The sequence below is a fragment of the Cnephaeus nilssonii genome (genome assembly GCF_951640355.1).
Source record: "Cnephaeus nilssonii genome assembly, chromosome: 9".
Classification (NCBI taxonomy): Eukaryota; Metazoa; Chordata; class Mammalia; order Chiroptera; family Vespertilionidae; genus Cnephaeus; species Cnephaeus nilssonii.
In genome coordinates, this window is record NC_137080.1 from 88,681,257 (window position 1) to 88,703,972 (window position 22,716).

The following is a 22,716-nucleotide window of genomic DNA, read 5'->3' on the forward strand; positions in this document are numbered from 1 at the left end:
TTAAAAACGTCTACCCCCACGACTTCTAGATGTGTACTTCTTTAGGTTCAGTTGTCAGGCATTCGACGCTTCTATGGTGTGACTCCCAGCCTTGTCCCTTAGCGAATTCCATCAAATGTGGACAGTCAGTCCAAAAGGAGCCAACCAGATTCCTTCTCCCAGGAGTGTGGACTTGGGGTTCAGAATTGCTACTGGTGTTTACCCTAGTCCGAGCTCCCCTAGGGAGACTCAGCCTCCGGAGCTGGGAAGCACCACCTTCCACCTTGACACAGAGAAGGGGGAAGGAGCAGAGGTGTGGCCTCGACGGGAGGAGAGACTAGTAGTGTTGTTCCAGGTGCGAGAAGGGAGCATTGGCTCTCAATGGTGTCTGCTTCTCTCTTTTATAAAATTTTTTTTAAATTGATTTTAGAGAGAGGAAGGGGGAGGGATAGAGGGATAGAAACATTGATGGACTGCTTCCCACACACCCCTACTGGGGATGGAGCCTGCAACCCAGGCATGTGCCCTGACCAGGAATCAAACTGAGACCTCCTGGTTCATGGGCTGACGCTCAACTACTGAGCCACACTGGCCAGGCAGCATCAGCTTCTCTTGATGGCTTTCTGCATTATAGTCTCAGCATTCCTGTTGCCTTGATGAGTTTTTCTAGCTATTCATAGTCTATACTCAGTTTTGAGCCTTGACAGTGAAAAACATCTCCCATTTTTTTCTCCCCTTTTACACCTGTATTTCGGGTAAGGATCATGGCTGCCTAATGAGCATCTATATATATAAAAGCCTAAGTGACCATCTGACCATTCGACCATCCGACCAATAGCTATGATGTGCACTGACCACCAGGGGGCAGACGCTCAATGCAGGAGCTGCCGAGCTGCAATGACTTGGCACCTGCGGTTCTCGGGTGATGCACCTGGAGCCAGAGAGGAGGGAGTCCAATTCCGGGGTGCATCACCCGAGAACCACTCTCTCACAACCTGGGACCCCTCGGGGGATGTCGGAGAGCCAGTTTCAGCCCGATCCCCACAGGCCAGGCCAAGGGACCCCACTGGTGCATGAATCCGTGTACCAGGCCTCTAGTTAGTTAATAATGATCAGAATGAAAGGCATGTTTTCTCTCACGCTCTGGCGGGGGGATGGGGGTCAATTCCAAGGCTGACACAAGGTTTTGAATTTCTTGAGTGGATCCCAGAAACACTGACGCGAGCCTCCTCCAGGTTACTCCAGAGCAAGTGTGCGTGGGAAGGGCCTATAGAATATTAATGTGAAAATGCATTCAGCTAAACCCCCAAGTCCCTGGAATTTCTTCTATCTTGAGGTCTTCAAAGAGAAGAATGCTAACCATTTACTGGTGAAATGCAAATGTTTTCTCATTTATAAAAAAAGAGAATCAAATCTAAAATAGTTTCACCTATGTTTGACTTAATTTTTAAAATTAACTGTCCAATTAAGACAGAAGACTGAATGAAGAGTAATTCTTTCCTCCCAATTATTGCAGCAGCTTAAATGGGCTCTATGGAAACACTCCCATTTATAAGCACTGGGCAATTACAATTCAGTTGCTCCTTAAAATGTGATCTTTGAAAATTGCTCCAAATGCTGAGATTTGCCTCACGTCATTTAAAGCATTCACTCTTCAGGTTGGTTCACTAAGGCTGTAGACTCTTTAGCTCTTAGGGGAAAAGTCACAATCTTTTATTTCACAAATAAAGTCATTTCACTTGTTATTTGTGTGTGTGTGTGTGTGTGTGTGTGTGTGTGCGCGCGCGCGCGCTTACTAATCTCTCTAAATGACAATGAAGAAGAAACTCTGAATATCACGTTGAAATGCTATCAGGACAGACAAACCATTGGGACCTAACAAGTCATTTGGAAGCTCAAAAGCAGGAGTCTTTGCTAGAATTTGGAATATTGAATTACCTCCAGTTAGTATTTTTGAAACCATGGGATGAGACCTATGTGATACAATAGAAAAAATATCTAAATCAATGTACTTTCAAGAAGTGTTAGCCTACTTGAGAAAATAAGACTTAAAAACAAGGAAAGGGCAATGTGATAGTGAGTATAATTGACTGTCAACATTCAATAGACGATAAGCCTGAGAAAGGCGTTCAATCAGTGGATTCTGGGAAGAATGAAACAGAAGCCAGACTTGAAGAAGGAAGAAAAGACTGCCAGGCTGGCGAAGGCCACGAGCAAAGACAGGGGCAAAGCTCGGGTCATCCAGGAGGCCTCGGTGAGTGTCCTGCAGCACAGAGGGCGGGCCCTGGTGAGCAGCGGCAACCAGCGCCCAGGGGCTGCTTCAAGGATGGAATGCAGACAGACCTGAATGTCAGGAGAGAGAGCTAAAGCCGCTTCAGCAGAATGGAGTCAGCATCCATTGTTAAGTTGGAGAGTGACACACTGAGGAAGACTAGTCTACTCACTCAATTTATCCAACACAGTTCCCTCTTTTTATTCCAAAGAATATACAAAGCAGAATTAGTAGAGAAAACTTGGAATCCTGCTTGGAAAGCAGAGTTGCTCAATGGAGTCATACTTTTAATAATGTCAAAACTATTTCCAATTGTATGCTCGATTCTGCCTCAACCCAGTGACCCCATCTCCCGCAGCCCAAGGTAGAATCCCTTCACTCGCCTCTTCAACACAAGGATCTCCTGGGAGCGTCCCACCCTAGTTCTGTAATACCTGGAGGGAGCATAAGATGGAACATGCGACCCACACTAGGCAATGTAAGGGAATTTAATAGGTAAAAATAAGGAACAGAAATTGGCAGAACCACGAGGAAACTCTATAGAGGAAAGTGTAAAATATCCATTTATTTATTTATTTATTGAAAGACAGAAACATGGATTGGCTACCTCCTGCACACCCCCTACTGGGGATTGAATCTACAACTCAGACATGTGCTGAGGAATCGAACCAGGAATCGAACCAGAGGATAACCACTCAACCAACTGAGCCAGCCCGGCTGGGTTAAAAGATCTTTTAAAAATCTGTATCCTGTTACTGAAATCACGGTGAGGACATTTAAACTAGCACCTGTATATAGACGATTACCTTTGAAGGGAGTGTCTGTCAAGGTTCAAACTTGAGAAAGAAAAATGTACAGGAAACATTTTCCTGAATGAGGAACTGCTAACAGTGGCACCCCCCTTGTTGATATGGCCATTTTCATTTATTTCGATTTTTTAGATTTTATTTTATTTTTATAACTCAAGCTCATTTTTATCTATCTATCTATTTATTTTGTTAGGCCTTACCCGAGAATATTTTCCCATTGATTTTTTAGAGAGAATAGGAGGGAGGGGGAGAGACAGAGAGAGAGAAACATCGATGTGAAAGAGACACATGATTGGTTGCCTCCCATGACTGGGGCTGGGATCGAGCCTGCAACCAAGGTAGGTGGCCGGAATTGAACCCACAGCCCTTCAGTCCCCAGGCCGACGCTCTATCCACTGAGCCAAACTGGCTAGGGCTGGCCATTTTTATTTAATAGCTAAATTATTTTTAAGAGCCATGATAAAAATTCCAAGCCATGAAAAGGACATAAAAATGACTGAAGACTCCTCCCTTAAGGGCAGTGGCTGTTTGGCAGTTATTCTCAATCCCGGGGCATATTAGAATCAATTGGGAAGTGTTTAAAAGATTGCGCACCCCACCCCGGCCGCCTCCTCCCCGGGACTCTGGGGCCCAGGCAATGGCTGAGAACCTTTGCTTGAAGTATTCCAGGGTCCAATGTGCTGGGCAAACAAAGGGTGGTATGTTGGCATCAATAGGAAAAAAACAGAAAATGTGATTCTGATCTTCTGCAGGACATGTTGCAAGGAGACTACAAATGTAATTGTTGAGTTTCAAAGACCAAGACTTTGGAGGAAAATCCAAAGTATCACACCCAGAGCTGGAGTCCATGGCTGGCATGATGCCAAACCACGACTCCTGTAAGAGAAACTACATGGAGGGCTGTGGGGGTACGCCGAGGTTCTGCGTTCCGCTATACGATGGAGGCCAGCATGAACCTCTCCCCAGCTCGGAAGCCCCACATTATGTGACATGAACCAATTCCCTGTTCTTTTTCAATCTCTGCAGGGACACAAGTATATACATCATGGTTTGTAGAAAGCAAAGGATATCTGGGTTCACTTGGAGGAATAAATCGATGAACAAATCAGCTATTTGGCTGTTATGTCCAACACTAGAAAAATATGAGCCACAATCCATCCAATTCAGACAGACTTTCCCACATCAGTTACATCCCAAGCTCTAATGCCCACACGCATCACTCGGGCATCTACTACAGGCAGACCCGGCTTCCGGAGGCCTGAGGTGGGACCTGAGCTTCATCTCTTACAAACTACCAGGTGGGTCGGTGCTGCTGGCCCAGGTCTGCAAGCCCCTATAGAACCCTGGGTTTTTCTGTCAAACTAGTCTCTCCTAACCAAGTAAAAGAAAATACTTAGGTAATATCACAGTAAACAATTCTGAAATTAAAAAAAAAAAAGAACAGAGGAAAATATGCTTGAATTGTCTACACTTCCTGTTTAGTCATAGAACTAGGTAACAGAATTTTAGAAATGGGGGGAATCATGAAAGATGAGCTCCTTCTGCCTCTAAATGCCCAGGTGGGGAAACTGAGGCTCTGAGAGGGGCACAGCTTGGCCAGCTTCGCTCACACAGCTCACTGATTGCGCAGCCAGCACTGAAGGCCGCGCCACCTGACACGCGGGGAGGGCTCTTTCTCTAGCCTGCTAGATGGGGTTGTAAGAGAGGGTCAGCCTTCTTTCCATAGACACGCCGCTGTTGGCTTCGTGGCCCTAGCAATGAAGGGTTTTTTTGTTTGTTTTGTTTTTCTGTTTTAACCTAAACATAAGTCCTATTAAGCACAAGCACACTTCAGCCCCAGACCGGACCACAGTCCTGTGTTCTTCTGTTCAGCCCTTGGATCATGGCCACCAGCAACACGGGCTGCCGCACTGACCATATGGAAAATACCCCCGTCCTCTCTCCCCGATAAGCTCTGCGGGAGAGTTGAATCGTCACTGCTAGGAACCGAATCATAAAATATATTATTTGTGAATTGGGAATTAAATAGCAGAGTTAAAGCAATATTTGTATTAGCGTGTGATAAGGTCTGGCGAAGCGAACAATCCCCAGGTAGGAACGCGTGAAATAGGCTCCGGAGTGATTTCCAACCAAAGGCCGCCATGGGCCTGGCGGGCGGTAACCACAGGGCTTCCCTGATGCTCCCTCTCCCGGGGCAGATAACCACCCCCCTCTCCGCCGGGCAGTGTGGAGCCCTGCAAAACGGGAGGGACGACGAGCCTGAGGGCAGATACCCCCGCGTGTTCTGGGTGACGCTCAACCCCCTCCACGTGTGGGCGGGGCGGGGGGTGGAGGGCTCTGCGCACACCGCGCAGCTGAAGCCCGGCTCCGGGTTCAAGCCTCCGGGAAGGGAGGATGCAGCGAGGCGGGAAGGAAGCCTCGTCCTCTCCCTGTCAAATCAAGGAGTGAACCAAGTGTGACTTTCAAATACGGAACGACACCCAACACTCAAATGCAGAACAAAGCAATAACAGAATGAAAATGTCAGTAGACAAGTGGCTGGGCAGCCGTAAAACGATTAAATTGCTTTGTAAGTGAACGGTAAAAGCCAATAGCAAAGGACCTGGAAGAGAGAGAGCCACCGTGAGCAGAGGGAGCCGGGTCAGCCCCTGCGCCCAGGCGGCCAGTGTAGGGCTCGGCTCCTGCGTCCACCGCCTACAAGTGAACCCAACCTCTGCGAATCCCCATTTCCTGGTTTAAAAATAGCATAATCCTCCTTTGAAGTGTAGTTGTCAGTATGACGGAGACGGTGCACAGAACATTCCCGGCCACCACAGCCACGCTGGCAACCAAGCTCTCACCTAACTGATCCGTTTGCTCATCACACAGACATTATTGAGCTCGGGCAATGCCCCTGCTGCCGTGCCAGGGAGACTCAGCAGTCACCGGGCTGACACCCTGCCGGCCGGGGGGTGGGGGGTGAGGGGGGCAGGAGGCGGTGAGCAGACAGACAAATATACACTTGGCAGGTGGGGAGAAGTGCCCGGAAGGGAGAAAAGCAGGGTGAGGGGCCGACAGTGCAGAGCGCGCCCTCACAGAAGGGCTCTCGGACAAGGCCCGTGACAGCGTTAGCACCCCCACAGGTGCCCGCTGCGGCGGAAGGTACCTGCACGGTGGAGTGTAAGAACGCCACTGTGTAGAGCATCGGCTTCCACATGGGCAAGTTACTGATGTCCAGGAGGTCCTGGTTAATTCCGGCAAACGTCCTCTTCAAGCCTGCGCGTACGCCTTGGGGCGGCTCATTAGTGAATTTGAGAGAAGTCTGTCGCAAAAAGCAAATGGTAATTTTGTTTCTATAAATTATGGCAAAGGATAAAGCAGAAATTGCAATACGTCAGACAACAATATGCTTATGGTACATAAAATGTGGCATTGATCAGAGCCGAAACCCAGTCAATCAGTCCCAAGTCTCAGAACTCTTCTGTGGAAATGCTCGTATAACCTCGGTGATTATAGGGTGAGATTTTGCAGTGCGGCCTCCACTGCCCCGGAAAGGCCTGCTGTGTTTCCATCCTTTGGTGACGCCCACGATGCTGCCTGGACTTGTGTAACACTCAGGGAAAACACACTTATCCCTAGAAACCAACCTGAAGCAAGGTGATGGGAAATCGGTCGTGGGGCTCGGTGGTTATCCACACTCGGAAGGATTCATCATTCGCTTCGATGGTGGTGATGGTCTCCAGCAGTTCTTCCATGAATTCCAGGCCAAGGTGACAATTTTGCAGCAGTACCCAGCCACCCTGCATTCCAAAGGGATTTCATATTAATTTCTTGTAACTTTTTTGGCTATGATTTTAATAAAAACAAAATGGACAGATTCTTTTTAAACCTTTGCTTAGGGAATGTGAATATTCTGTTTTGAGCCTATGTCTTTAGTAACATTACTATATGCCAATGCAATCATCTCTTCTGCCACTGACAAAGCTGTTTACTTGGAATCAAGTGGGCTCCAAGTGACTGTATTCTGCCACCCCTGGCTCAGGAGGGAACAGGAATGAAAACTTGCGGTCAGACCTGTATAAGTACAGTGTGTGCGCCATCTAATGGCGGGAATGGGGATTTCGGAATCTGTAACTTCAATTGTTCTGCCTACAGTCAATCAGAACTGACTTGCCCCCAAACTGTAGTTACAGAGGTATACATTCCCTCATGAAAACTGGAGACGGCACATTTGGTGACATTTGCTACCATAAATACTAAGCCTCATTCTCTGTCATCACGCTTCCCATAATTCCTGAAAGCACCAAAATGTATTAAGCACTCTCACAATCAGGGGCGGGGAAACTTGGTTCTGCCCAGGGCCATTTGGATGTCTATAACTTCATTCGAGGGCCATACAAAAGTATCAACTTAAAAGTTAGCCTGCTCTATTTGGTCAAACATTTAATTAACTCACCCTAATGCCTGGGCAGGCCCAGACCAGATGATTCTGCAGGCCTTCCACGGTCCTTGGGCCGGACGTTCCCTACCTCTGATCTAAAGACTAGATAAAACTAGCTTTAACCACATACGTCACACAACCATCACTGCTGTGTGAGAAAAAAAGGTTTATTAACCAGACATTTTGCTACCCTTATATAATGAGAGCAGATTAAAGACAGCTACAAAATATTGAGCACAGTAAGTTTATGGTAAGGTGTGCGTGTTGTGCTTTCTAACATAAGAGAATATACGATGCCTACTGGCTTAAACGGCAAAGAGGACGTGCTGGTCTTGACCCAGGATAGGGGTGTCCAGGGGGAAGCCGGACTTCAGTTCGTTTGTACCGTCACGGGACCAGGTGCTTTCTGGTTCCCCACTCCACATTCCACAGTGTCAGCTTTATCCCAAACCCGGTGTCCTGCTCCAGTGGCAATGTGGCTACACCTGGCCGTGTGTGTGTTTTCCCCCAATGATGCCATGATTGCCAGAACTTCTCCCACATTGAGAAGGAGAACATAAAAGTTATAAAAGCCAGTATTCCAAAGAAGGTTAATGTGAATGAGGTCTCTACAAAACTTCTCACTCGTGGGAACTCAAGTAATTATTGAAGACCCAAAGTTCAACTGTCAGCTCACTCAATAGAATGGATCATTTAGTCTGAATAAAAATAATTATATGTAATTGCTTTGAATAGAAATTAAATACAATATATTATTGAATTTGATTAGGTGATAAAAATTAAGGCTTAGAGCACTTGGGAATTAATGGCCAGGTTGAAAATTTGATGACCCAGGCAGGGTTTTAGCTCATTAGCATTCTCTAGTCATTAATTCCCAGGCAAAACGGCACCAAAGTCGCTACGAACATTATGAGGTAAAAAGCTTAAAAATAAACCAAGATCTTATTTTATTTTCATAAATGGTGCAATTTCTTATTACGGCTGAAATTGCTATCTCCCAAGCATATCTAGAAAATTAATGTCCTGTGAATTTATTAGGTGTGACAGAAAACATTCCTCAACATTCCATCCAGCTTGGGATTTTCAATAACAACCATCATCAATATTTAAACAAAACATCCTCAAATATTTATTTGGCTGAAACTACCCATTAATGAGAAATGAAAGTCTAATTTTAACCAAAAATTGAAATTTAACTGTCTCAATCTGTCACTTCCTATTAATATTGATCATGAAATTGTAAGACTGTTAGGAGCTATATCCGTAGGGACCCGAAAGTGTGTATGCCAAATTGTCCAAAAAGAATTAGTGAAAATAGAATGGAGCATATACTATGGAAAATGAAACCAGCTTTTTTTGTGGGGATGTCAGAAGCAAACTAGCTGGAGGTTTAAGATTCACAGGCAATCAAAGGTTGACTATATCCACATAAACAAATGTGGAAAGGGCGACTGGGCCTCAGGCAGACAGCTTCCCCAGGCAGCGCTGCGGTGGTTCTGGGCGGGCCGACGGCCAGAGGACATGGGTGAGAATGTTGCCTTAGAAGCGCTTGCCCCGCCACGTACCTGCTGCATGGACATCTGAATCAGCTTCCGAGCGTGCACTTCTTGTCCTTGCCCCATGGAGATGGTTCTGCATTCTGTAACACAGCAGACGTTTCTCCATGTTAAAACATACATTTTATAACAGGATTGGGACAAAAAAATGATTTCTGAATGGTCAAAGCCTCCCTCCAAGGAGCCATTCTTATTCAAACAGGCCTGGCCTCGGGTTGCACTGATGAGAGACACCAGTGGAGCAGAAAGTGGAGGAACCACGGGAGAGACGAAAGGCCCAGCTCGGCTCCCAGTGTCTGGGGTCTGTGGAGAGAAGGAGCAGGAAGACTGATGTGGGAGAGGCGGCTGCAATGTCGCTCAGAGGGAAGGAGGGGGTACATGGGCTCTGTTTTGAGGAGAAGCCTCCTTTGGTGTTTTACAGATGCTCGGGGGAGACTGAATGGGGTCACAACTCTTTTAGGATGCCAGGCTTGCGGTGTTTTCTGTCTGTTTTATCTTGGTTTGCATGTTTGTCCGTTGCTGAGATGGAACTTGAGGTGGCCTAGCCCTCTGAGGGCTGCATGCAGGGGTAGCAGCTCCTGGGATTAAATGGCCCCCTTGGCAGTGAGCGCGAAGAGCAGGTGGAGACACTCGGGATCCGAAGTGTGGTTCTGATCCAGGGAGAATGCACTGCTTTCGTAAGGAAATCTATGTCCCGGGCGGAGAACCACATTGGTGTCCTGCCATTGGAATTCACTACATTGAAGAAGTCTATGAATCTTGCTTGTGAAACTCGGATGGGAAATTAACTTTTAAGCACGCCTTCGTGGAGCCGGATGTTCTTGAGTTTGGGAGGCGTGATCCTGACTCCGGGAAAGGTCGGTGGAGACTTGGTGAAGCCGCGCATGCCTGGGCCCTGCTGTGCTGGATGGGCCCGGATCCTCAGACACATGGGCTTCCCTGGCCGGGCAAGCAATGCTGGTCCGGGAACTGCTCAGAGAGGCTACGAGGGACTGGGGAAATTCACGTGGTGGGAAGGGGACTGGGAAGGCGTTTCCAGGGCACACCATTTAAACGGCACCGTGTGGTTAACGGCCAGAGATTCCATTAGGGTTTGGAGGGTGCAGCGTTGGGGATTATTTGTGGACTCAGGGCCACAGGGAGAACTGATGGGCGCCTGAGAGAGGATGGACAAGGAATTGCTACAGGCCAGGGGTTACTGAACAATTGGACCCCTCGCCCTTGCCCCAGTCCCTGAAAAGGTCCCATAATCCCTCCTGCTCAAGAGGAACCAAGCCCAGCTCCCAGAGGCATCGGAGAAGAACCCACACAACCTACAGAAGAAGAAAGGGGAGTGGGACTTGAATGGGAGGAGGCTCTGGATGGCACAAAGACACCCTGAACACTTCTTACGCGGGAAGAACACACAGATGCTCAGCGGGTCAACGGGGGAAAGCCGATGTGGACAAAAATACCAACACGTGCGTGTGAGCCACAGTCTATCTCCTCTCCTTCCAACTCCTCTGAAAGGCGCCGTCTAAAAAGAACTGGTTTGGGTCACTGTAAGACACACGGGGCTCATTTTCTTACAGTGATCCAGATAAGAGGTCGGGAGGAGACTTGGAGGCAGGATCTGACCACTTCCCAACATCTCCACTTCTATTCCGCTGGTCCAAGTTACCATCACCTCTTGCCTGGATTTTTTCAGCAGCCTCCTAACTGGGGGTCTCACTCCCACTCCTGCCCCTACTAGCTTCTTTCCACTGCAGACGGAGGGATTCGGTCCAGCCCTGAACTCCTGATTATGTCCATCCTCTGCTCAGAACCCTCTGATGGCTTCCCATTTCATCCACAGCAAAACCCAAAACCCAATCCAAAGTCCTTACCCACAGCCTCCAAGGCCCTACACAATCGGCCCCCACTCTGTGTGTGCGCGCGCGCGCGCGCGCGCGCGCGCACACACACACACACACACACACACACACCCCTTTTCTTATCCCACCCCTGTCCCCCTCATTCATTCACTTTTCTACAGCGCAATGGCCTCCACGCACACTGCAGCCTCACTGCTGTTCCCTCTGCCGGAATGTGTTTCCCTGTCAGGGCACTGACTCCCTCCCTCCACATTCAGTCTTCCTCGCCCTCCCTACCAGGCCTTCCCTGATGATACAGCCACCCCCTCACTCTGCCCCTTACCCTGCTTCTTTCTTAGCCTATTAGATATTTTTCCTAGCTTATTACATACTCACTTGCTTATCAATCATTATCTGCTTTGCCCCACACTAGAATGTCAACTCCATGGGAGAAGGGACTTACTAGTAGCTCTGGTGCCTTACCCAGCACTAGACAGTATATGCGCTCAGCAGATGCTCAATAACTATTTCCTTACACTTTCAAAAGTGATACACAATTCACATATCAGGTTAAAGTATACAGTTTGAATTATGTTTTTAGTGTATTCACAAAGTTGTAGAACCATCACTATGCTCTAATCTCAGAACATTTTCATCAGCCCAGAAAGAAACCCCGAACAGTCACTCCCCATCACCCCCTCCTACCCCAGCACTCACTAGGAAAACAACAGAGAATCAGCAAATGAAAAGCACAGGATCTTCTTTGAAGAGATCAACAAGATTGGCACCGTGAGGGGGTCCTCAGGGAGGACGGCTGCAGAGGGTCCTGTGGGAGATGCTGCTGAAGGCGACGCAGCGTAATTACTCTTCGGTGGTCTCGGGTTTGGTCTCATTTTTACTTTTTAGTTGTTTCTATTTGGGAGATTTTAGTAAGATTTCAACTGCCTTTCCATTTCCTTCCCAAATTAGGCTTGTGTCTCCTTCACTTTTCCTCTTCCTTTTAAAAACAAACACTTTATTTTTAATTAAGTAATATATGTTCATAGTGAGAGCCTTGGAAAATATAGGAGAGCATAAAGAAAAAAATAAAAATCACCACTATCCCTCACTAGAAACCTTCATTTAATCCTTTTTAATATGCACAATCCCTTACGCTCATTTCAAAATTCAAAACACTCTAAAAACTGAAAGTTTTGCCATAAAATTAGTTTAGTGGCAAAAGCTGACCTGAAAGGATATGAATCTATTTATAGTCTTTATTATCACTATCTTTATTAATATTAATACTCTTATCTGCAGTGTATTACATAATATAGGGAATACTACCTCTCTAAAAGCTGGAAAATTCTGATTTCTGAAACATTTCTAGCCCCAAGGGTTTTGAATAAAGAATTGTATACCTATTTATATTAAAAATTTTATATATGTCTTACACATGTGTGTGTTACATATATACATATTGCATTACATATATGTACATATGAAATAACATACATGTTACTTTATGTCTCCACTTGTTAACAGTATGTTGTGAGCATTTTACTGCCATTAAATATCATTGGAAAGCAGTTTTTCGTGGCGACACAGTCTTCCACTATGCTGGTCATTCAGCCACGACCCTTTTGCACGTTTAGGACATTTCCAATTTTCCAATATTATAACTAGATGAAGCATCCTTGCACATAAATCTTGATGTGTATCCCTCAGTATGTTCTTAGGAGAAGTTCTTACACATAGAACACTTGGGACAAAGCATGCATCCATCTTGAGGAGGACCGGAGCCACATACAGAGAAGGACGGCTCTGTCCCAGCTGAAGGGGAATGCTGTACTTCCTAACCCACACTCTGACCCGCGGCTGCGCTGTAGCTCATGGTGCTCCTGACGTACAGAAGTTTTAAAACTTTGTGCAGATTATCCATCTTGTCCCCTGGGTTGGGACTCTGGTATTATGATCAAGGAAACTGCAGCAATACTACGTCAGTATTCAATGCATCCCTTTTATTCTTTCACAGCTTGATTGAAACCATTTAAACGCCTAATCAATGCAGAACTTACTTTGGGGTTTAATGTGAGGTGAAATTCTTTTTTCTGAAGGTAGCCTGCTACCCCTACACTGTTTATGTAATTCATTTTCCTCCACTGACGTGAAATGTGAATCTTATCATAGACTAAGCTACTCTATACTAGTATACTAGAGTCTAATTTGGGGCCTTGTATTTTGCTCTGTTGATCTGTTTACCTACTCTGAGCTATCTCCACACTCATTAAATTATCTCAATTGGATGACGTTTTTAAAACCTGATGGTATTCATTCCCCATTACTCTTTTTCCTTTTTAAGCTTTCTTGGTTATTTTTGTCCATTTATTGTTCTAGATGACCTAAGATCCTTCTCCTATCCCATCAGAAAAAAAATAACTGCTGGAATTTCAATTACACTTGCATTCAATTTATAGATTAATCTAGAGACTATTGACATCTTTACAATATTGAATCTTTATACTGGGAATGTGGTTTAACTGTCCATTATTTTATCTTACTTTTATGTCTCTAAGTAAGTTTTATAGTTTTCTTTTAATGGGTATTTTAAAAATTATTTCTCAGTTTTACTTTTATTGCTATAGTGAATGGGACTTTTACATTTTATTTTACAAGACGCTCCATTGATTTTTTAATATATTTATTTTGTGATCAGCCACCTTACTGAACTATCCTGTTAAATCTGATAGTTTTTCAGCTGATTCATTTGTTTCTTCAGTTAGACAATTACATTGTCTGAGAATAATGGTGATTTTTGCCCCTACTGTCCAGAAGTTGTATCTTTTATTTATAATTCTTACACTACATTAGCTCTATCTCCCACAACAGTGCTGAATGATAGTGGTGCGGGCAGACATCTTCATCTTCTTCCGGACGTTAATGGGCATGTCTCCGGTCGTTCATCAACAAGTATGATGTTGATGTTTGAAGTTCATTATCACATTAACAGTGAAAAACAAATATTAAATTTTTTACAAAATGCTATTTTAGCATCTATCAAGGCAATAATATGATAGCTTAAGGAAAAGTCTTTCACTTACTGTTGTGGTAAGATTTTTTTATTTTATCTTTTTTATTTCAACTATGCATTTCTACTCGGTCAGGGCACGTTATCATTATTTTTTTTTTGCATGTTTTTTCTTATAATATTACACTGAATTTTTCCTGCTTGCATTTTAGTTAAGATCCTTATATTTACATCGATAAGTTGATCAATCTGTGGTTTTCTTTCTTTTATGCAGTTACTATCGTGGTCTGTTTTTGATATCAGGATAATGCTGTTCCCTGAAATAAAGAGGAGGATGCATCCTCTTTTCCTCTCCTCTGGACGGGAATACAGCATGTGGACGTTGTAAGGGACTTATCAAAAAGATCACCCAAACCCACAGCATTTGTTGAGATAATCATTCAAAACTTCTAATTTTGCTCATCTCAATTATTAGTCTATTCATGTTTTTCCACCCTTTCTGAGAAAATTTTGTAAAATTGTGTTTTCTACAAATTTGTCAATTTTAATGAGATTTTAAAGTTTATTACCAGAATTATGTATCTTTCCCGTCATTTTTATTTTAAAATCTGTGTACGTTGCTATACCCATTTTCCTTAATTCTTTTGTGTATTTGTGAGTCTGCATTTCACTTGTTTGCTCTCTTCATCTGTGCTTGGGTTCTGTTTCTAAGCCTGGCCTCCTCCGGGACCCTCTCCCTCACCCAGTCCGAGTAGAGTTCTCATGCTGAATCCACGTGTTTCCCACCCGCTGTGCGGGCACCAGTGCTTCTGCGCAGAATCCGTCCGCCCCGCACCTCTCACTGCAGAGCTTGGCAGGCACCAGGCAGCATCCACAGTGCGTTTCCTTTCTCCTTTTTTCCTACAAAAACGTGTTTGATTTGGTCCCATCCCTCGAGTTGCTGTCAGGTAATGGGTTAATTCAACCAATAAGGCAGTGAGAGAGGATGAAAGAGAGAGACTACTGAAGTGGGGTTTCCCAGTGAGCCCTGAATCAGATCTGTCACCAGCGAGCTCTCTGGCCTTATCCCAAGACCTTAGTTCCCTGACCTGTAAAATAAAGTAGTTGGATTTCAAGGTTTCCAGAGTCGGATTTACCTTGAGCATTCTATGATGATCTGTTATCTAGTTACCCAAATGAAATATTTCTACTTAAGACTAGATTAATATGATATTCTATCTACATAATAGTTCTCTTTTCACAGCTACTTTTGACCCAAAGCAGTGAGTAGCATGTGACTTTCTAATATTCCTTAAAATAATTTAGCGAATGGTTCTTTATGCATTGGGTCCTTCAGTGTCAAAATCAAATCTACTTTGTTTTATTCTCCTAACAAAGTAACCAATAGAAGCTTGAACAATTGTTGGAAAAACAAAGTAGTAGCAAGAAATGGAAATCACCAAATTGCCAAGCAAAGCAGTATGATAACAGTTAATAACACTAAAGGTGATAGCACAATTCTGGCCTTGTGTATTTATTTAATGTCATAGTAAAATTTCTCCCAAAGAAGATCTTGAATTTCTTACTTCTGTTTTTGAACCATAGTCCTAGACAGCAGAATTATTAATATTTGAAATAGAATCTCTAGTGGAACATGCTCTTCTTCTAGGAACAGTATCCCCTTCTAAGAAATGCACCTTACTCAAGCTCCATATATGGTGTTCCTGCTATGAACCCATCCCCACAGCAACAGTTCATTGATTGGCCTAGAAAGGAGCACATGACCAAAGCAAAACCAATGAATTTCTTCCCTGGTTATTTGGACTTGGGACCAAGAGAGTAAGGGGACTTTCCCCGGGAGTGCTGAACTTACTAACCATGTAAGCCCAGGAGCCACCAGAGGCCATGAGTTCTGTCACATGAAGATTGGTGGCAAGAGAGAAGTTAAGAAATTTATGTGCAGAGAGAAGTGGAGCATAGAAGCAGCTGGACAAAGACCCATGGAAGACTAGATCTGAGAAAGATTTAAAAGCTCCAAGGCTGTGAGAGAGGCGCCACTCCTAGACCAGTGCAGATGACTAGCATGCCAGAGTAAATACCAGAGCAAAAGAGCTCATTTTAAAGGTGGTTAATGAGACTTAACCATGAGCGATTGCCAAAAAAACCATTTAAACATGGATCTGTACAGAACATGGAATGGCGTGGTGACAATGAACTGAGCAGAGTCAAAATGAGAAAAGTGGGAGTGAACATAGACCATGCTACCATACCTAATGGTTTATAGTAACTTCTTAGTGCAGAGGGACATATGGTGAGTACTGGGGATGACTAAATGGATTCTGTATCACGTTTATATCAATTATATAATAAGCTCAATGTAAGTTTTATTTCATAGAGTAGGTTTAGGGATTCATAATCAATCACTTTTATAATCTTTATAAAGACAGGAATGAATTAACCGTACAAGGCATAGTTATCGAGATCTGAACCTGGAAGATTGGAATTCCAACAACATTCAGATGTTTGGAGGATGGAGAGCGACAGACAGCCTCTGTAAGCAGGTGGCTCAAGTGTATGACCATGGGCTGTGCCTCTGCAGGTCCCTGTCCTTTAGTTCTGCCACTCAGTCACTGCTCTCACAACTTATGTGTTTATAACTCCTTGCCCTGTGTCCTCCCCCTGGAATAACTGTCTATTTCCCACCATTCTCATCTAATAAAATTGTATCTATTTTTTTTTTAGATCCTATTCAAAATAGCATCAGTGTGATCCCTGTACCCCCTGCAGTCTGAGTAGCTCCAGATCTTGTAATTAGACATGTGTACGTAACTTTGTTACAATAGCCGTCACGTGGTCTTCGGTTAAGTGTTGGCATGTCTGCCTTCCCTAGCTGTGTTGTGCTCATCTCAGTACTCCCTGAATCCATCAGCCTGACTGGACAAAATGGTTTCTGAATGAAAGCATGGATAAATGAGTCCCCAATTACTATGCATTACAATGGTTCTAGTTCTTTTAAATCTGTGACAAAATAGACTTTGTTGTCATTTTATATAGACACTAGAGGCCCGATGCACGAAATTCGTGCAAGAGTAGGCCTTCCTTCCCCGCAGCTGCCGGCACTGGCTTCCCTCTGGCACCCAGGACCTGGGCTTCCCTCCAGCCGCTGGCAGGCACCTGGGACCTGGGCTTCCCTTGCAGCCCCGGCTTCATCCAGAAGGTCATCCGGAAGGACGTCCAGTCTAATAAGCATATTACGCTTTTAGTATTATAGATGGCAATAAAATCTGCTCTTGTAAGTTCATTCTTGTTAATCTACTGTCCATGTAGCATGACCATCTGCTTACAACTTAAAAAAACACACCAGAATATGGTAGATGAGTCTGTTTCTCTCTGCACAAAGATATCTCTCTCCCAACCTCACTCTAGGAGGTCTGAAGAGGGAGAAAAGAGTTTAGTATTTTTTTCTAACTCAGTTTTACAGACATATTCCTAATCAGTTATAAAGTTATGAAAGGCAAAATTTGAGGCAAAGGCGTGTGGGGTTTGCTAAGTTTCATAGCCTGCTGCTCATACCCAGCTTCAGCTTCTTGGCCAGGGCGTCAATTTGAATGGTGGGGTCGGACCCCATGGACAGGAAACAGATCAGAGGTGTCCTTGTATCACTTTCTTCCCAAGTTTTCTCCAGGTTTAAGATAACTGGTTCTGTGTACTTCTCCTCCAGAGAATTGGCAATGTACTTTCTTGCTTGAAAAACAGTCCGGTCTGGGCACCAAGACCTAGAAATGGACACGAGCGAGAGGAAAAAAATTTAGTCTCTTCATTTCTTATCCTATCTCATCTCATTCTAGGCACGTAAAGAACATATTTAATTAGCAAAGGACAAAGAGCTAACTCTCCATTGTGCGGGTCTGAGTAGGGGCAAGGTCTTCTACCCTGGGTGAGTGCACATTTGATCCTGTGGTTTCGGTGCTAAGCATATTCTGAAATTTTAATTGGCCATTTTTAAAAGCGAATCAAATGATTATCCCTGGTAACCGGGGCTATCGCTTCAGGTCAACAATTCCTCATCCAAGCTAACACACAGGAGCACGCTTATCTTCGGCAGGTAGTTATCAGGTGCCTGCTGCACCTCAGGCCACTCAGCAGTGAAGCCGCGGGCCGGCCTGCGCACACAGGAAGCTCTGCAGGCGTCGGGGTGGAGGGGGGAATAACATGTCCAAGTGTCAGAAGTAGGTTGACCAGCGAGCACTAATGTAATGCCATCTGTGTTGCCTACGTTGAAGTAGGTTCTAAACACAAGGACACATTAAATAACGTCATTTGATATTTGATATTTTAAATCACAACTTCTACAGATTATAGTATTCATTAGGCAAAGATTCAGTTTTAGAATAAGGGATAAAAGATAGACACATCTATTCCAATACAAACGAGTAGCTCTTTCAGCCTCTGTAGGTCATGAGGTCACCATTGCTGTGATCACTCGCAGAGGGTGACAACACCCAGGAAACACCTTTTTGTAAGAAATGCGAGCTCAGGTAGGGGTATAACATTGGAAAGATAAAAACGACTCCAAAATTATCCAACAGCTTTTTGTTAATCTTTTGAGGGTTTCATCTGCCCCCAATGCCAACCTTGCCCATCAATCTAATCAATCAATCTCTCCTCTCTCTCTCTCTCTCTCTCTCTCTCTCTCTCTCTCTCTCTCTCTCACACACACACACACACACACACACACACACACACACACACTCTAATATAGAAGCCTTCTTTAAGCTACTGGATATTAAGAAAATATGAAAAGTGGGAAGGAAAAGAAAAAAATAGAATGTTCTTCTTTAACATCAATTTAAAACTTTTGTTTCTATTATAATAGTCAAGCCTGCATTACACATTTCAATAGCGTAATATTTATGGGGTTTTTTTCTCAGATGAAATTGAATTTCAGCTTACAAACTAATTGCTTTATAACTTTGTGAGTTATATTTATTAAAGAAGTAAATACAACAATAAATAATGAATGAAGTGAATAATAAAGCATATTTTTCATGTTTTTTTTTGGGCTAAAAGCACTATCATCAATACATTGTCAAAACATACCATTCCCTGCCACCACCATCATTTTATTTGCTTGTCAAGGAACTAAAGAATTGCCATCCCAAAGTGCAATGTGAAAGCACCTACATTGCTTATAGTAACTACTGGGACACAGTGAAGTAACTCCCTGAGGCCCTGAGGTACGTTCCGTCATTTGACAATACGATGCCTCCAGCTCTGAGCTACCTATGCTCACCTGATAAGTAAGAGTTTGTGGCAGGTATCCAGCGAATCGTTATATCCATCAGGGATAATTTCTTCCTCTGGAGCATCTTTGTCAAACCAGCTTTTCCATCCCTTCTCATTTCGAGATATCTAACATAAACAAGCCAATTAGCAAGCCACAGGAGTGCATGGAGTTGAAATAAATACATTGAGGAGGACGCCGAATAACAGAGCGCCGTTCTCTCTAGACACATCATTTTTCAAATATAACCACACATCTACATTTTTCTTCAAAATCAACGACTCAAACAATGTGGAGATTACTATTCTCTTGCAGTTTTCCCATTGCTTTTCTCCACTATTCACTAAGATTAGGACCATGAATCAATTACACTAAATGACTGGGAGGAAAAAATCATAGACCAGGGTTTCTCGACCCACTGACATTTGGGGCCAGTTATTTTTTGTTCAGGGGGCTGTCCTGTGCACTGTGGGATGGTTGGCAGTATTCCTGGCCTTCACCCACTAAATGCCAGTAACACTCCTCCCCCAATTCGGGACAATCAAAAATCTCTAGACATTGTAAAAGCTCCCTGTGAGAGGTTGGGGGTGGGGGGTGGGGGTGGGGAGAGGAATGGACACAAAGTTGCCCTGCGTTGAGAACCACTGATAGAGACCATTCTGATAAGCAAACCTCTAAACGTTGACCTCTATGTAAAATACTGATAGATGGCACAATCAAAACTTCCACTTTCCTAGCGACCCCCACCCTGAGCATTAGACCCACGGAGGGAAGAGGTCTCTCCAGGAGCTGGTCCCGGGCACCTGTTCCTGCAGAGCATGGGGAGAGCTGCAGGATTCAGAGGCATCACCGGCACATGGTGAAGCCCAGCCCTGTGCAAACCAGTGGCAGACGCTGCATGATGGCGAGCCTGGCGCTGCTCCGCGGCCGCGTTTGCAAGCATGTTTAAAGAGCAACAGTCAGCGCTAACAGCAAACAGCAAATCAGCACAGAGCAGAGGCTGCGTGCCACCCCCAAGCCTTGTCCTTTCTCCTCTATTCTCCCCACTTTTTACTGAGGCACAGAGAGGAATAGCGACCCAAAGCCCACAATCTAATAGCAAAACAATGAGCCCAGTTGCTCCAACTTTGTCCCTGGGACACTGAAAGATGGAGGAGGATTTCTGAAATGTTTCACAGCTGCCGGCTTTCTCCGGGCTCTCCCTAGCTGGCTGCTCTCAAAGAATCAGCTTGGCACACGGTCCCGAGGCCTGGACGCTGCTGCAGCCCACCCTACTGCCCTCGCCCCAGCGCACTGCCACTCACAGCGCCCCCTGCAGGCCTCCCCCCCACTAGCGGCTAGAGAGAGGGAGCCTCGGAGGGTGTTTATTCCCAACTTTCCATCTGCTGATTTTGACTTCACAGTAGAGCTCCCAGGCGAGTGCAATGGGCTAACTTCCAGCCCCTTGCTGCCCACCTCCATGGCCCACTCCTTTTCCCGGCCCTCTCTCCTAGCAAATGCCACTTCCGGGTGTTAAACAGTTGGGCCTGGGATGCCAGGCAGGGCCGCTGCTGTTGGAGGCTATTTTTGTTTCAATCGCTGACACCACTCAGATGGGAGACTGATCTACTCCTCCCTTCCTTCCCACAGACAGGCCAGCCGCGGGCCGCCTGATGGCAGGGCCCGGTGAACTTCTGCCCTGTCCCGAGAACAGCTCTTCCCCTCACATCTGGCCCAGCCCCGGGGTACAAGGTGTGGCGGAGAAATAACTCGTGCTGCCAGGAAAGGGCATGAGGTCAAATGACAGCTTCGCCCTTCATTGGCCTCATCGAGAATTCTTAACCTCTTTGAGTCTCAGTTCTCTCATCTCTAAAGCGGGATCAACAACGCAATAAATACATATCTATCAACAATTGAATCTAAAAATCAAAATAAACAAGCAAGCAATCTAATGAACAAAATAAACTGATGAATAAAACAGAACCAGAGGCATGGAAACATGGAACAGGCTGACGACTCTCAGAGAGAAGGGGAGGGGTGGGTGGGAAGAGACTAACCAAAGAACATGTATGCGTTACCTATGACACAGACAATAGGGTGGTGAAGGCCAGGCGGGCGGGAACCAGATGGAGCAGGCAATGGGGGTGGGAGAGGGGAGGGAGACGTCTGTAATACTCTCAACAATAAAGAAAATTTAAAAATCATAAGGAGAAGTAAAAATGTAACAACATCAATACTCTACAAAAAAGGATCCACCCCTGGTTCTGATTCTGACAGCAATTCTAGCAGCCTGTGAGTGACCCACGCCCAGCACAGAAAAAAAAGGCAGCGGCCTGCACTTCCAAAAGGTTCCTTCTGAGAGCCCCCGCCCTCTGCCTATACGCTCCCTGGCAAGCCATGCAGAGACTTAAAGCTACACCATTGTGTGGACCCTGTTGTGTGAGGACTTGTCACCAGGAGGTCCCCAATTAAATGGCCTGGGTGGCCCTAGCCGGTTGCTCCGTGGTTAGAGCATTGGCCCTCGGACTTAAAGTCTCAGGTTTGATTCTAATCAAGAGCACATACGTACCCCGGTTGCAGGCTCAAACCCTGGCTCAGGTGTGTACGGGAGGCAGCCAATCGATGTGTCTCTCTCACATCAATGTTTCTCTCTGTCTCTACCCCTCTCTTCCACTCTCTAAAAATCAATGGAAAAAATATCCTTGGGTGAGGGTTAATAACAACAACAAATGGCCTGGGTGTATTTGGGTGTAGAGATCTGCGCTTTCCCGCCCTTTATTACCTGGTTCATGATTTCTGCGAATTGCGGGAGCTTACTCAGCTCCACGAGGTTCAGCCAGGTCATGTCGAGGATCCAGCGGAAGGGCTTGGGAGGGCAGGCCTTCAGGTCCAGGGCTGCTCCGCCTGGGGGAGGGGGCAGCGGAACCAGGTCAGCTCCGGCTCCATTTTTAGAAATGCGCCCCCAAGTCATAAAAATGAGATAACCATATTACAGAAAAACATGGGAAAACTGGAAAATAGTCACCTTACAGAAAATGTGGTTCTCCTTTTTGGGTACATTTCCTTCATGTCTTACTGTTTTATTTACTGGTTTGTACCGTCTTATACAGATGGTGGTAATTCCTTGTCATTTTTCTCTGCAGAGAATTGTTCCCAGGTGGTTGTGGTTGTTTGCCTTTTTATTGTGTTTTAACAGTCTGCAGTGTACCATTTTGATATCAATGAATAGACTGATCATCCCATGTGTGATTTTAAAAATCACTTCTAAGTCATCACTCCTCCAGAAGTTTCATATTCAATACGACTAGTATTTGTTACCAGGTCAAAAAGATGGGTAGATGGATAGATTGACATAGTACAGCTGTGGGGTTTTAAGGGAGTAACTAATGATCAAATCATTCATTCATTCATTCATTCATTCATTCATTCAAAAAATACTTAAGTATTCCCTGTGTATCTGGCACATTCCAGGCACCAGGAGTAAAGCAGAGAAAATGAGCAAGGCCCTGGCCTCACAGAATGTGAACAGCATGTATTTTGAAGCCAATCACAAGTCAACAAGCATTCCCAATGTTACCATCTCCCACCCAGTCACGTGA

At 45.0% G+C, this 22,716-nt stretch overlaps 1 protein-coding gene across 1 annotated transcript in view; it reads right to left on the minus strand.

Moving 5' to 3' along the window:
* DNAH8 (dynein axonemal heavy chain 8) overlaps positions 1-22,716 on the minus strand; it is a gene marked incomplete at its 3' end in the record, with an annotated part of 261,455 nt that overhangs the window by 38,064 nt on the left and 200,675 nt on the right. The window contains exons 76-81 of the mRNA XM_079779684.1: positions 21,900-22,021; positions 19,148-19,266; positions 17,428-17,630; positions 9,046-9,119; positions 6,687-6,839; positions 6,206-6,361 (exon numbers count right to left, since the gene is read on the minus strand). Of these exons, the coding sequence (XP_079635810.1) occupies positions 6,206-6,361; positions 6,687-6,839; positions 9,046-9,119; positions 17,428-17,630; positions 19,148-19,266; positions 21,900-22,021 (827 nt within the window). The remainder of the gene's footprint in view (positions 1-6,205; positions 6,362-6,686; positions 6,840-9,045; positions 9,120-17,427; positions 17,631-19,147; positions 19,267-21,899; positions 22,022-22,716) is intronic.